Source organism: Anser cygnoides, chromosome Z (assembly GCF_040182565.1).
Source record: "Anser cygnoides isolate HZ-2024a breed goose chromosome Z, Taihu_goose_T2T_genome, whole genome shotgun sequence".
NCBI lineage: Eukaryota > Metazoa > Chordata > Aves > Anseriformes > Anatidae > Anser > Anser cygnoides.
In genome coordinates, this window is record NC_089912.1 from 64,023,064 (window position 1) to 64,037,783 (window position 14,720).

The 14,720-nt window shown below is 41.9% G+C and overlaps 2 protein-coding genes across 4 annotated transcripts in view; both read left to right on the top strand.

Moving 5' to 3' along the window:
• LOC106048543 (protein unc-13 homolog B) overlaps positions 1–14,720 on the top strand; it is a 212,313-nt gene that overhangs the window by 64,993 nt on the left and 132,600 nt on the right. For 2 of the 3 annotated variants that reach the window (XM_048053930.2, XM_048053933.2), the window contains exon 9: positions 2,111–2,236. The exons of the other annotated variant lie outside the window; for it this stretch is intronic. In XM_048053930.2, coding sequence (XP_047909887.1) covers positions 2,111–2,236 — 126 coding nt within the window. The remainder of the gene's footprint in view (positions 1–2,110; positions 2,237–14,720) is intronic. 3 annotated transcript variants of the gene reach the window in all.
• On the top strand, positions 2,255–14,705 carry LOC136788900 (uncharacterized). Its single transcript, XM_066987690.1, has one exon. It carries the CDS (start codon positions 4,289–4,291, stop codon positions 13,109–13,111), a length of 8,823 nt encoding a protein of 2,940 aa, XP_066843791.1. The 5' UTR covers positions 2,255–4,288; the 3' UTR covers positions 13,112–14,705.

Sequence of the window (14,720 nt, forward strand, 5' to 3'; positions counted from 1 at the left end):
CTTCTGCTGGGAAGGTATGATATGTTGTGCTAACACTGGGACTTAACTGTTAACTAGCAAAAACCTGTAAGACTATGTATTGCACCAGATCCTGCAGTTCAGTGAATTACTTTTTAAAGATATACTCAACTATGAGGTCATTTATTCTTGTCTGTACATTTTCCTTAACTTTTGAAGGCCAGGACACTTACTAATAGGTTGTTCTGGTGCCAGCGCTTGAGTGTGCTCACAAAGCCCTGTCTGGCAGAGTTTATCCTATTAGGATATGCCCCTCTTTCTCGGGGCAGATGCGTTTTCTGTTTCAGATTAGCTCCCCTTCTTCTATTAGCTCTGCCAAAACAGCATATTTAAGGAGAAAGTCTTCAACAGATTATTTTCCGTTATCATGCAACACTGTTGAATAGCGTGTTTTCCTTTGGGCTGCCTGAAAGATAAGTTTACTGGCTCTAAATTAGCTTTTTGACCCTAAATCAGTAGTTTCACAATTGTTCCAAAGTATTAAGCATAACAGAGTTAACTTACTAGGATCAATGGTTGTGAACTAAAGCTGGGAGCTATAAAAATGTAACAAAAACACTGTTTCAAAGAAAAGATGAGTTAAACGTAAGGGGAAAGCAGAAGAACTTGGATAGTGCTAGTAAACTCGATAAGAGTGGGGTTATGGAACAGGGCATGTTGCTGCCTCTGCCTCAGGTGTGGAAGAAAGGCAGCTTCTTAAATACTGCCAGAGCTGGAGGTGTAGGGCTTTATATGCATTGTAACTGATTTGTTCTAACTCATCACTCTTGGTAAGAATGTTCTTGTTTCCTCAAGCCTGAACCTGAATTCAGTTGCCTGAATATGGCTAAATTTAGACTTTTTTTTCTTTAATGGTAAAAGCTGAAGTTTAATGGTAACACTTAAAGTTGTCACTGTTACTGGGATTTCATGCAAGTGAGCCAACAAAATGCATTTACTGCAGTATGACCTCATTCTTGGTGCTTTTTTCCTAGTCTGTTAAATACCTAATGTAAGCAAGGTAGTCCCTTTTCCATGCTATTGTATACCATTAGTTTATAGTAATAAAATTGTTGAAGATCTTGCTGACAGTCTGTGAAGATGAATTGAAGCTATTTTTTGTGGAAGAGCCAAGCGGAACAGTAGGTTGTGAAATTCTAGCCATATCTAGTGAATAAATGTGTTTGTAACATGACATTCCACGGAAAAGACTTCTGGTTTGAACTGTTGAAGAATACTAAGATGGAGTATGATTTTTTAATTTTTATTTCTTTAACGTATGGATATGAAAGAATCTAGACTGATAAAGTTTACTTAAAAACTAAGGGCTTTGTAGCCTGCTCCCTTTGAGGATTCCTGTTCCCCTGTGCATTTCCTACATGACTAGCAAGACTTTACTACATATTTAATCTTAAAAATAGGAAGTGCAAATAAGCTTTCCAAAGAAGCTACATGGGATTCTCTTTTCTTATCAGAGAGGTGTTTCTAAGTAGAACTGGCTGGAAAAAAAAACACACACATTGGGCAATCTTAAATATTTTCAAAACTCAGTTGTATAGAGTATTGCAAAACCAAAATGTGTTTATCTTTTGCTCTTAGCAACTTTGTGTGCCATGGACCAGGCAGATGCTTGAAGTTCCTGGCAGACTGCAGTTCATAATTGCTGAGGAAATGACAGCTTGTAGGAGGCTGTATAGGGCAGACCCAGAGGAACCAGACAAAGTTCAGCTAGAACCTGTCTTGAATTAGGTGAAATGCCAAAATGCTTCAACTGGAACTGGCTGTACTATCATCTGTTTTTTTTTTTTCCTAACAGCATTTGGGTTTGGCTGGAAGAATTTTGATCCTCTTTATCAGCTGTTAAGCATAATTGCATTCCCTTAATAGAAGGACGTGTTTCATTCCCCTCTCTCCAAAGGATAACAAATACTATTCTTCTTTGCTCTGGGAGAGTGTTTTGCTCCCAACAGCCAGTCTGACTTCAAAATAGCAGTTTTCTTCTGCACAGATTTATTTATTTTTTAATTCAAGCACTAATTTTTCCTTGCAATGTTCATTTTGTGTAACCATGTGTCCTCCATGTCTCCCTGCTCTCGCCCTGTTTACTCCCAAGGCGATATGATAGCATAGATTCCACTGTGAGTGGCCGAACTGACCTAGAGTCCACATCTGAGTCTAGTCAAATGACAAGCCGCCAGTGCTCGCTAGAGAGCAGGCACTCTCTAGATCTGTCTGATAGGTGGGTTAACCTCTGTGCAGCCTGTGTGCTTGTCTCCTTGCTCTTGCTGCTGTGAAGTCGTCTTGTGGCACAGTTCAGCTGATTTTTGCTGTTTGCCTTGGCTGTGTTTCAGATCTGTGGTGGTCTAGTGCCGGGCTGATCTTGACATCCTTTTCCTCTCCTGGGTGTTGGACTTCTTGTCATTGGTCTCTTTCTAATAAAACAAATGTTTTGTAGAGTAGTAGAGGAACCTCTCCTGGGGGAAGGAGCTCATTTAGAAACAAAAATCATTTCTTGCCTAAATTAGTCAATTGTTGGTTCAGCATTTACAGGTAATGGCTCTTCATGCATTCACGTAGCTTCCGTTGCTTTCAGCTCAGACTTGGAAGGGCTTGATCCAGTAACTGTGGTGGCCCTGTGAGTCTTTTCAATTTCATTAGTTTTTTTAAGATAGTCATTCCCATTGTGAACTTAAAATTGCAAGCAAGAAGTGTAGGAAGTGTTCTAAACCGTGTGCAACAGGACTCATTTGAGGTAATGAGTATCTTTCCAATTAGTGCAAGTTAGCTAATACTGATGGAAATGAAGCAGTAAACCAGCAATAGTGAAAATGCAATGACCTGTTTTTCTTTCAGTGCTATCCCACCAGCATCCTACATTGGGGTGCCCAGGCAGCTCAGCCTGTGAAGGTGAAGACTTGGTGTATTAGCAGTATCCATACAAAGCCCATGTACCCTTTGCCCTTTCTCTTCTCTTGATCTGCTCTTAGAGTATCAGGTTGGGTGCACCTCCATGCTGCCTAGTTCCTGACAACTAATGACATGAGACAAAGTTGCTGTGCACCTTTTAGATGAGCATTTTGATTTTTTTGTACAGGAACTCTAGGAAGATTTAGACAAACACGAAGCTTTCTTGCTACTAGGTTTTGGGTTGGTGATCAACTGATATTTAATCCTTTTGATCCTGGGCTAGGAATTAATCCTGAAATCCCAAAGATCATGTATTTGGGTTTCTGGGAAGCTTCAGCTGGTTTGACAGCAAAACTAGATCCTTAAATCTGTTCTCTCACAATGAACAAAGTGGGTTGCTGGATCTGTTCAGATGCATTGCAAATGGGGCAGTACAGATCCTGAAAAGCTTCTCAGGCTGGCAGTGGGCTAGTATCGATCACCAATGGGTTGTTTTGCCTTCTGACTCAGTGGCATCCCCAGAGATCTTCATTTTGCTTTCGGAGGAGCCCCTTGAGGGGAGAAGATTGCTGTCAGTGCACATGTAGGCAGCAGGCTTGAGGGTAAGTTTCCTTGGTGGAGGACAGAAGATAATCAGCCTGTCTTCTACTTGTCCCAGGTTTCAGGGCTCAGATACCCAAAGAAATGGTCCATCCTTGCTCTGCACAGACTTCTGTCCACTTCTCCACCAGACCTCATGGCATCACAACCAGAGTAACTACAGCCGTGAGCTCAGTTGTCCCTAGCTGAGGTCAGGGGTCTGGTGCTGCGTCTGCCCACGCTGCAGGGCATCTGCAGAGGGAGTGCGTTACCTGCGGTGAGAGCACTCACAGCAAACAGGAGCGGTGGCATAACTTGAGCTCCTCATGTTGATGGTGTGTACAGTTCGTATTTTGTTCTGTCTCTTCTTCCTTGGAGTCCAGTCATTGCTGAGTCCCTGCACACATTCACTGCCCTTTAGCCACCCTTGGGAGAAACAAAGTGTCCTGTGGGCTTTATGAATACTGCTAATACTGCTAAATTGAAGTCTGCTGCCTAGAGTAACCGAAATGCATGCATAGCATAGTGGAATGGTGTGCGTGGGTGCAGTATCTTAAAGTAGTCCTGTTACTGTAATAACTGACTTTTTTAAAGCATGCCTAAAAAAGTAGCAGCAGAGTATTGGTACAGCTAAGGCCGCGTGCCCTCACTTGATCACAAAAAGCTGTTCTCTCTCATACAGGCATTTCCAAATTCTGTGCAACTGTAACCGGTGGAATATCATAACCCATACTGCTTTTTTTTGACGGTTTGATTGAAGTTTAATGGTGGTAGATTGACAGGTTTTCAGTTTTGTAATGTCTGGATGTTTCTCATTTTAATTTTCTTTTATTTAATGCATGTTTTTCATTACTATTTTTTTTCTGTCCTTTCTAAAGCTTTTTTTAAAAAAACTGTTGTTTTCCCTTTCCTTTTTTTTTCTGTCTCTTGTCTTTTCCCTCCCACCCCTTTTATTTTTCATCTTAGACAAGGATCTCTAGCTAGGAATGACAGAGTCAGGATTATTCCATTTAATTCTGAAGATGGAGAAGAAGAACAAGAGAGTAACTATGAAGAGCTAGGAAAACTGCTAATAGAGGAGTTCTTAGAAAAGAGCCATAAGAATAGAAGTTGGCAGGAAGCAAACATAAAAAATATGCAAACTCTCTCAAAAAGGGAAAATTTCAATCACTGTGAAAGGTCAAGATGCTGCCAAAATGTGTGTGTGGAGTCAGGATCTGTAGATGTCCCTAGGTATCCTCAGGAGTATGATACAATAGATAGGAGAAGGAAAAAGAAACTGCGATACAGCAGTCTTGAAGAGAGTGAACAAATGAGCCTGCAAAGTAACGGAGGTCTGCACTTTCCAAGGGAGAAAAAAAATTATTTCAATGGTGTGGCAACTATTTCTGAACCTAATGATGATTTCCCAGTATATGGTAGGACTGGAAAATATACCAGCAGATCTGAAGATAAGGAAGGTTTGTCTGCTTATCCCATCCTGCGTCCATACAAAAATGGCTTAATGGTTAAAAGTGGTAAGCTGCCCAACAAACAGACAGTGAACCATGAGGGTTCACTTCACCTCAGTAATGGTGAAGAAATGAAACACATAGGGCTGCCAGATAATACTTTTGTGCCCCTGGATATCCTAGAGGAATTTGACAGCAGTGCTTCTGATGAGTTTCAGTACTCGCCCGTTTCAGATGAGGAAATGGAGGAACTCGCAATGCTTTCACAAACATGGTGTGATTCTGACATCAGCCATTTGAGAGACTTCACTGTTAATTACCCTGCAAATTCAGGGTCCCAGTTAAAGGCTAGCTGTAATAAAAAACACAGGACTAAAGGGAGCAAGCATGGTCATCCTATGCAAGACTTGACACTGTCTCCTGTTGAAGAACCCAGCGAGGAGTATGTAGACACGATGGATGAACTTCAGTGTCTGGTAGAAACAGTTTCAGAATACTTGGCTGAAAAGGAGGAAGAAATCAGCAAATTTGCTACATTGCCAGAGACAAGAAAAAATGCTGAGCGCATGTTACTGAAACAGGATAATGCTGATAATTCAGTAGAAGCCAGGAAGTCTGCACAGACCAAACATCCTGCTGCGGAGGAGAGTACCAAGGGCAAATCTGAATCTCTTCCAGACTTGTCAGGTGTGAAGAATACTGTGAATTCCCTGTTCAGCTCTTTGACTGAAAAGGTGGGGTCAAGCACAAAGCAGCTCACAGCCTCTGTTGAAAAGCTTGTTTCTTCCACTCCAGAGAAGACAGAAACCAGAACCTCATCAGAAGGTGGAGTCTCAAATGTACTTCCTAGCAAGCCCAAAAGCGAGAGTTCATCTTCTGGAATGGCGGCAGATAGTAAAGCTGACACAAAGTTCTCCATTCACTCTTTGCTACCATCCCAGGTGAGTGGTGATAAAAGAGCCCCGAATGTAAACTCCAGCAAGCAAGAAACCACTCAAGTGGACAGTAAGTCTTCCACACCGCATCATCTCCAGCAATCACAGGAAACCACCACCAGCAGCCAGCAGAACCAGCATTCAGTTATGAATTCTGTTCTAGGCATGTTTAATCCTTTAAAGATCTTCTCTGAGAAGGAAGTGCCAAAACAAGAAGTCGTAAAAGAGGAGCACACTGAGGAGAAGAGCCATGCTGTGAAAGCCGATGAGGCAAACAGAAGTGAGAGATCGTCTGGACAGACGGCAGACAAGATCAGCGGTATGGTTCCCGAGGCACAGCTGAGTGAGACTAAAAGTGAGGCAGAGGTAAACACAAATAGCACTTCTGTGTCTTCAATCTTTGGCAGGCTCACAAACTCTGTCAGTTCCTTCAGTCTGAAAGCCAATTTAGATGGTCTCTTGGCTCCAAAGCAGCAGGATGTGCCACAGAAGCAGTCAGATTTGCATCATGTTACAGATCAGCCAGATGCCACCATAAAAGAGGGCACACATGCTGCCAGGGAGCAGCCTCCTGCAAATCACTTACGGGATCAGCATACTGCAGGTCATGGACTGGGAAAGAAGCAAAATAGAGCTAATGGGGAATTTCATTCAGAGCCTCAGGATCAGGGTACAGCACCTGAAAGCTTTTTCAGTCCACTCAAAAAGTCTTTCAGTCAGTTGTTACTTCCTTCTGCTGAACCAGGGCAGAAAGAAAATATGCCTGGGCTTTTTAAAGGCCATAAGTCTGAGGAAGATGTAAGACAAAACAGTTCATCAAGTGAAGAACACTCATTTCCTTTTACCAGGAAACTTCCTTTTTTCAGTGCATTGGGTTTTTCAGACAAGGAAGAAAATACAAAGGAGAAAGGTGGCTTTATTCCTTCATTATTTAAATTTTCCTCTGCAGAAAATCTAGCAAATTCTAAGGACCAAACAAGTCATCAGAGTTCTAGTGACATTTCTTTGCCTGAAAACAGAAGCAGGAATTTAGAAAATGCCATTTCATTAAAATCTAGCTCTGTTCCAGATTTATCAGACCACAAGGAAGAACTTAAACAAACCAAAAACATGAATAAAGAAAAGTTATCTACTGCCCAGGAAAGCAGAAACAAACACCAGGAGAGCACCTCTATTACCTTTATGGTTGCAGGAGAGCAGCAGAGAACTAAGAATGCTCAGGAAGAACCTAGAAATTTAAAAGGAGGATTACCAAAAGGACTAAATGCAAACTTAAACAACAGTGTAGTTGAATCCATCCCTTCAGACAGAGGGCCAGAAGCTGCAAGTGCAGATGATACGCAGAAGAAGCACATGCCAGGTTTTCTTTCTGGATTTCTTCACATTTCTTCCAACGAAAACACTGCCAATAACCGTGAGTTGACTGTTAAAAATGAGAGTGATAGCCAGAAAAGCAGTTCTTCTGGTTTATTTTCTGGTTTATTTAAATTTGCTTCAAATGAAAATGTGGCTGAATGTAAGCAGGAGAAGGTGAAATCAAACTCTCTTGGCTTCATGAAGCTTTTTGATAGAAGTGAGGATTCTAACTTGGAGAGAAAATCCAGTGACTCAGGAATGACTTCTGATACCCAAAGCAGCACTGCAGAGAAGCAGGAAACTTCCAGCTTCTTTAAAAATCTGCTGCCCAAACCAAAGGAGAAACTGGATAATGTGAAAATGGTGGAATCTTCCAAAACTACTGACCACCTGCCCAGCACAAGAGTAAATAAGCCAGCTGAGCATTCTGTGCCCCCTGATGCTCTAAATCCTCAAGCCAAGGTACACGACTTATCTGGAAAGTCTGTAAAGAGTAGGCAAGTTGCTTATCAGGATGCAGAATCTAGAAGTTTTCCAACCTTTTTAAAGAAAGAGTCAAATGAATTTCTTAATTTGACTAATAAAAACCATAACCTTACAGAGCAATACTCAGCTTATCAGGAAACAAGAAGTCATTCTAGCTTTGAATGGGAATATGAAGTGGGGGAACTTGTTGACGCTCGTGAAATAGCCCTGCCAGTTTACTACGTATTAAACCAGAACTCTGTTCTGCCACCTCAGTTCATGGACTGGCCTGAAAATGACATGGTAGTGAATCTCTGTAAAAAGGATGGAAATGCAAATGTGATGGATTGGCAGACTAATGCCAATTTTGATGGACAAAGTTTGGATTTAAGTGTGATGTCATATGAGTCATTTGACCAATTAACGTTTCAAGATTTTTGTTCAGAAGAAAATGACGCATGGACTGCTAATTCTCTCAATGAAAGTTACAGTAACTTTCCACCTTTTGAGAGAGATGGCAGTTACTCCTTAGAAGAGCTGCCAATGGATTTAAGCTACTCCTCTGGCTGTGATGGAACTATGTGGACCCTAATTGACCAAGAGACTTTAAGTATGGATGAGAACTTTATGTACTCATCTTATAGCCAGGACTACCAGGAGTGGCTGATGCTGCTTGAGCAGGGTATATGGTGGCCATCAGAAGATGGAGATTGTGGATACTACATGTACAGTGACAGCCAGTATGTGTATTCACTGCTCACTGATCCCACTGGGCAGTACGTTTATGTGTGTGCTCCGGAGACTTATTCCTACCCAGAGTGCTGGGATTATAATGTTCAGATGGGTTCCATTCCAAGAGCTGTGCTGGAAGACAACACAATTGCTGTTTGTGGTTTTAAGGTCCCTCTTGGCAATGAAGATGAGCTATTTTGGTTTGCTGAAGAGGAGTGCTTAGATGATTATTCAACAAATAAACCTCTGGATTTGTCAGTAGCTTTGCAGAGGAGTGATCAGTTAATGAACATGAATTTGGAGACATTTTCACAGATGTTTGAAGAGTCCATTTATTATCAGAGAGAGCAGCCACTAGACTTCTCGGGTTATAAACTTCAAAAACTCAAAGTCGATTTTAGACCTGAAAAGGAAACCCAGAACTATTCCGAGGAATCTTCGGTAACCCTTGATCTTAGAATACATTCCAGAGGGGCTCATGATAAATCGCTGAGTAAGGAAGCCCACACCAAGGAACTGGATAAGGCTGTCCCTGTGACAACTGCTGGGGGCGGATCATCAGGATTCTTTGGTTTCCATCTGTTTCAATCTACTCCTAAAGCTGAAGAAACTGTGGCAACTACTGAACGAGTAACAGAAGTAAAAAAGACTGAAGAAGATAAGAAAATGCCAGTGAACAAAGTTACCTCTCTATTTTCTGCGTTGGGTGGATTGATTGGAAAGTCTTCAGGTCCTGACTCGGAGACATCAGAAGATTCTTCCTTGAAGAGAGCAGACAAGTGGTCAAAATCATCGGAAGATAAAACTGATGTTTTATCACTTGTACCAAATAAAAAATTAGATGAGGCACAGGCAGGGCAAAAGTTTCCTGTTACATCACAACTGAGAAGAAATACTTCGTCAGATCTTAGTTTGGAGGCTGCTAGAAATGAAAAGCTGGAATTAAACCAGAATGAAAACATCCGTGTTAAAAAAGCAGGATTAACAAAATCTCCTCCTCAACTGAGCCAAACTGCTCCAGATGGCAGGCCCATAAGAGCAGAGGGACCTGCTAAAGCAATGCCAGCTTTCAGGCATCTTGAACGACATGTGAGTATTAATGAACCCAGTCAGCCACAGCCAAATCAGAGCCACCCAGCCCCTGAGCCCGAGGAAACATTATTTAAAAGTGCTCTGAAACTGTTCAGCCTCGGGGAAGATTCTTCTGGAAGTTCAAATGCTAACAAAACCCAAACTTCTGGATTTTTTGACTTCTTCAAAACACAAGTAAGTAAAGCACCACAGCCATCACCAGATCTGGAAAAATGTCAAAATGATAAACCAGAAAAGGTGATACATCCAGAACAGAAGGAAGCCTCCAGCATCTCATCCTTGTTTGGATCCATTGGAGATCTCTTCAAAGTGGAAGCTGTGTCTTCTCAGCCAACACCAAGCGCTGCAACTCTGCCAAAAACCAGTAGTAGAACTGTGGCTGAATCAAGACAAAAAACTGAAAAGTCTGGTGGTCCTCAGAGTGTTAGTATGCCATGTCTGTCCTCCACTCCTAAGGAAGGGGTGAGAACGGAAGGCACAGACAGGCAGATCTCTCCTAGCGCTGGGGTGCAAAAGGAACATCTGAGCAGAAAAGCTGAGGAGGAGTCTTCTGAGGGTAAGAAAGTGCCTTCTGGAATTGCTTCACAGAAGCCACTGCTTGTAGGTCCCGATATAAGCCAGTCGAATCAGTCAGCTGTGCAGCAGAGCAGTGTACCCACAGACAGACCAAAGCAACAAGGAGGAAATCGTTCAGGTGGCACAACTAATCAGACAAAACCAAGGCCAGATCAAATCCCTAAAGAATCAGGTTTCAGTTTCCCATTCAGCTTTTCTGATATCACTGCTCCAAAGCCACAGCCAGCCGGTAGGAGCATATTCTCCTTCTTCACTGGATCAGACGAACCAAAGCCTTCAGCACCCGCTCCTGCTCCTGCTAGCGCAAAGCAGCAAGAAACAGAGGGGCTGTTTCATCTGTCCTCCTTCTTTTCCAGCGGTCCAACTGCTGACAAGAACGTACCTCAAAAAAGTACTAGCTTTAGCTTCTTCAATTTGACATCCTTTTTGGATGAAAAGCCACAAACTACTCCAGGACAGGAGGTTAATACAAAACCAGCTAAACCAGTGAACTCTAAGCCATATATGACCCAAAGTATTTCCAATGATTCTGGTATCAAAGTTTCCAGTTGTGCCAGCCAGCAAGATGCAGACAATAAAAAAGAAGTTGATGATATTATTGCAGTAGTGACTGGCAAACAAACGTTTAATAAAGTCACCATGAGAGAAAACAAGTCAGAAATGCTGGCAGTGAAAAATGCAGAAAGTGTTGCCGAGGTAGTTGAAGAGAGTGACTTAAAAAAGCCTCCTCAGACTGATGACACCACTGGAATCAGTTTGGATGCTTCTGGTCCTTGCCCTCAGACTCCCAATGTGCAGGAGCATTTTCAGGATGAGCAGACTGTTTCCTTAGGGGCAGAAGATGATGCTCTGGGTAGCACAGGGAAGACGGACAGTGAATTTCCTATTGATAAAGAAGAGCCATATTCTTCAAAAGAACAAGCTTCTGAAAATAAAGATTATAGTACAGACTTAGATGGTAAAATGGATTCAATGATTACAAATGACTCAAATATTGCAAGTGACATAAAAAATGAAGTAGCCTCTGAAGAAGTATGTGCACAACATGAGTTGCCGGAACATAAATTACCCAAACAAACTCCTGGTGACAGGTTACAACAGGCACAAGAGTTACACTTTATTTCTAAAACGCCCGAGCCATCTAATTTGCAAAACAAACCTAAAGAATCTGAGGGTGATAAATCGGTACTGGATTCTTCAGTTGAAATGTTTTCAAGCTTCATGACAAAAATGAAACCTCCTAAAACGTTGTCTGGTTTCTTTTCTCAACCGCAAGCTCCTGCACCTCCTACTGCACAGAAGAAAAGCTCCTCTTTCTTTGGTTTCTCATCCCTCCCAAGTGGCCCAGCACCAGCTTTCACAAACGATCTCTTCGGCATCTTCAAAGGTCCAAAAGAATCTCCAAAAGAGATGCCTCCACAATCCACCCCTAAACCTCAAAGCAGCAAAATGAAAGATGTCATTGGGTCTGTTCCAGCAAAAGACTCTAGGAAGACAGAAGATAGTGTTGCAACCAGGGAGTCTGAAATAGATATGTCAAGCTCTCTGAAGCAGGACATATTGCCTGTCTCAGTAGAAGAGAACTTCACAAAAGAATCTCCCATGAAAACAGAAAATGATGAAAACAGGAACTCAGAAACCTGTAAAGAGGAACCTCTGAAGATCACTCCAGAAGCAGTGGTCTCTGGTGAAAGTCAAGTCCCGGAGGCTCTGCAGCTGGTTAGTGATGCACAGCCCTCTGAGATGATAGATGTTAAACCATGCCAGTCTGATTTCAGTAGTGCAGTCAGTACAGAGCAGGCTGAGGCCACTGACCAGACCGAGGTAAGTCCATGCCAGCTAGACATGTCTTCACATGTAACAGAGGAACAAGATGCTTCTACAGACAAAGCAGCTGTTGACTCCCTTCAGACTGGCTCCAGTGGTGGGCTTGAACTGGAAATTGAAGCCCCAGTTAATGGGACAGGCACAGACCTTTCCCAATCAAATAAGAGTGCTGCACTTGAATCAGAGCCTGCTGTTCCAGGGGATCAGGCTAATGCTGGCATTGACCAGCCAGACATGATCAGTAGTGATGGCAGAGAACCCATGGCTCCTGTTGATGAGCCCAGTGTTCAACACCTTCAGCTGGATGAACAAGAAAAAGGTGAGGTAGAACTGCAAATTGCTGGACAAGAAAAGAATCTGTCAATTAATGAGATACCTGAGGAAGGGATTTCTTCTGAATGTGAGTTGAAGAAACAGGGTAAGCCTAATAACGCTCCTACAGATGCAAACAGCAGTAAAACGGTCTTCGAAATACCAAGCATGCCCAGTTTGCCAAAATTCAGCTTTATGTCATCTGCTGATACTGGAAGGCCATTTGGGTCTTTCTTCTCTCAGCAGCCGCCTTCTGTTAATAAAGCAGGGGCAGATCAGGGCCTCATGTCCAGCTTTAAGAAACTTTCTTCGAGTCTCTTTGAAGGAGGCAGTGAAGAAAAGGTGAGTAAACCAGAGAGTGCCCAAGGAGCAGTGTTTGGGAAAAAGCTAGATTTCTCCTTTCCCTGGCAAAAAGATAACAAGGAGACCTTTGCCAAAAGGGAACCACATGTACCACCGCAGGCTTTGTCAAAACCAGATGACAAGGTGTTAAGAACAGTCAGTTCAGATGAAAACTCAAAATCTGCAGTCTCAGATCAACTGACTGATGCAAATATAGAAGTAAACTTGTCTTCAAAGCAGCCTGACATTGTAGACAATGAACTTTCTGAAGAACCATCTGGTGCAAGCACTGTTGATGATGCATCCAACAAAGAGCTGGGAGAGAAGTTTGATAAAGAGCCCGAAGATCAGCAGAACGTGATTTCCAGTGAATTGCAGAAAGATCAGGCAGATGAGTATGCACCAGAGCAGCCTGAACTGAAAGAAACCGAGCTTGATTCAGCTCCTAATGGAGCCGTGCTTCTTCCTAGCACGCAGCCTGCAGATCTGAATAGTGTGGAACAACTGAAGGAGAAAAGGCTAGTTACAAATCAGGCATAATAAATGGTTTCAACTGATTGACCATTTATAATGCAATACTGCAGCAGTAGATGTTAGCCTTGGTGTCTGATGTTAGTAGCTCAGTCCCCTCTGTATTTGTTAAGTGTTTTTGGTATCACTGATAGCTGTCACAGGGGATGTGGTAAACCGCGATCACTAGTAATGCACAAACCCTTATACTATTTTCTCCACTTTCTCCGCTCTTTTTTCTGTAAGTGTTGATTGGATTTCCCGTGCTCTTGCACTGTGTCCTGCTGAATGAAATGCTTTTAGTGCTAATTTCATTAGCCTTTCAGAAATTTAGTTCTTTGTGTGTTAATTCTGCTGCATACAATTCACTTTGCTTTCTTGTTTAGTGATAATTATGTTGTGTGTGTTAAGAAAAATCAACAGTAGATAAGGTACTGAAAGGAATAACCCTGTTGTTTTCAAACTGCAAAGTAAAAACTTAATTTTAGAGAAAAACTTTACTTACTGCTAACATATTGTAGAACTAAATAGGTTCATTTCACGTTACTGATGCTTGTAAAACATTTTCAGAGATATCAGTGAAGGTATTCTAAGGCTTGCTCTTCCTAAAATCTCTGCAAAAGGTATTTCATGCAGTTAGGGAAGCTACTAAAGGAAAGTATCAGTATTTCATGAGGCTGTATTCAGACCTGTGCATGTGTCAAGTTAAAATTGCCATCAAAATTTGAACTGGAGACTTGAATCACCCACAGATATGCATTTAGTAAGTGGAAGCGGTTCTGTCTCTGATCCGACAGTTGCTGCACTGCACTCCCCAAACTTCCTGTCTGGCTTCAAATTCTCCTTACTGTACAAGTGAGAGAAACATTAGTGCTGCTTAATTCTTGGATTGAAATATTTACCGTGGCTGAGCCACAGTTTTCCTGACTGCATGAGAAATTTAGAAATTTCCATTCACTGTAATTTGTGTGAGGATTCTGGGGATTCAGTTCTGGAAGTGGTGTCTTGAATCATAGAGATCACGCCCTTGGAGTGGTGGTGTGTTTTTTTGTTTTGTTTTGTTTTTTGCATAAATGAAATTGTTGAGAGGGCTTTATTGGAGTGAGATATGCAGCATCGCTTTGTGAACAATTGCTCTGCTTTTGTAACAGGTTTTAAGTTTGGTGGTCTTAACCTTGATCTTGATTTCAATATATTTTATTATAATCATATTCTATAAATATAAACAAACTTAACTTCTTATTAACAGCCTAAATGGTCATGGTTAAGCTGCAGTGAAACTGTAGAAGTCAAACACTTCCACTCTGAATTCCCATGTTTCCATTTTTATTCCTCTCTGGCTATTAGAATATCTTCACTGGCAGTGTCTAGATGATGTAGGGTGGGGAAGTGAACAATTGGTGCCCGGCAGATTTTTGTGACTCCGTATCATACATAATCTATGTAGTGGTAGGCTGTGTATTTCTATTGCCTACCCAAGTTTTGAAGTTCAGAAGTCTAGACCTAGTTCAGGAGGCATAATTGCTAGGTATGACTTCATAACATATCTTTTTAGTATATTTAGTGTCCCATGCAGGGTTTTAGATGTGTAAATTGCTTTTCATTTTTCAAAGTGATTGCTTTATCTGACGGACTTTCT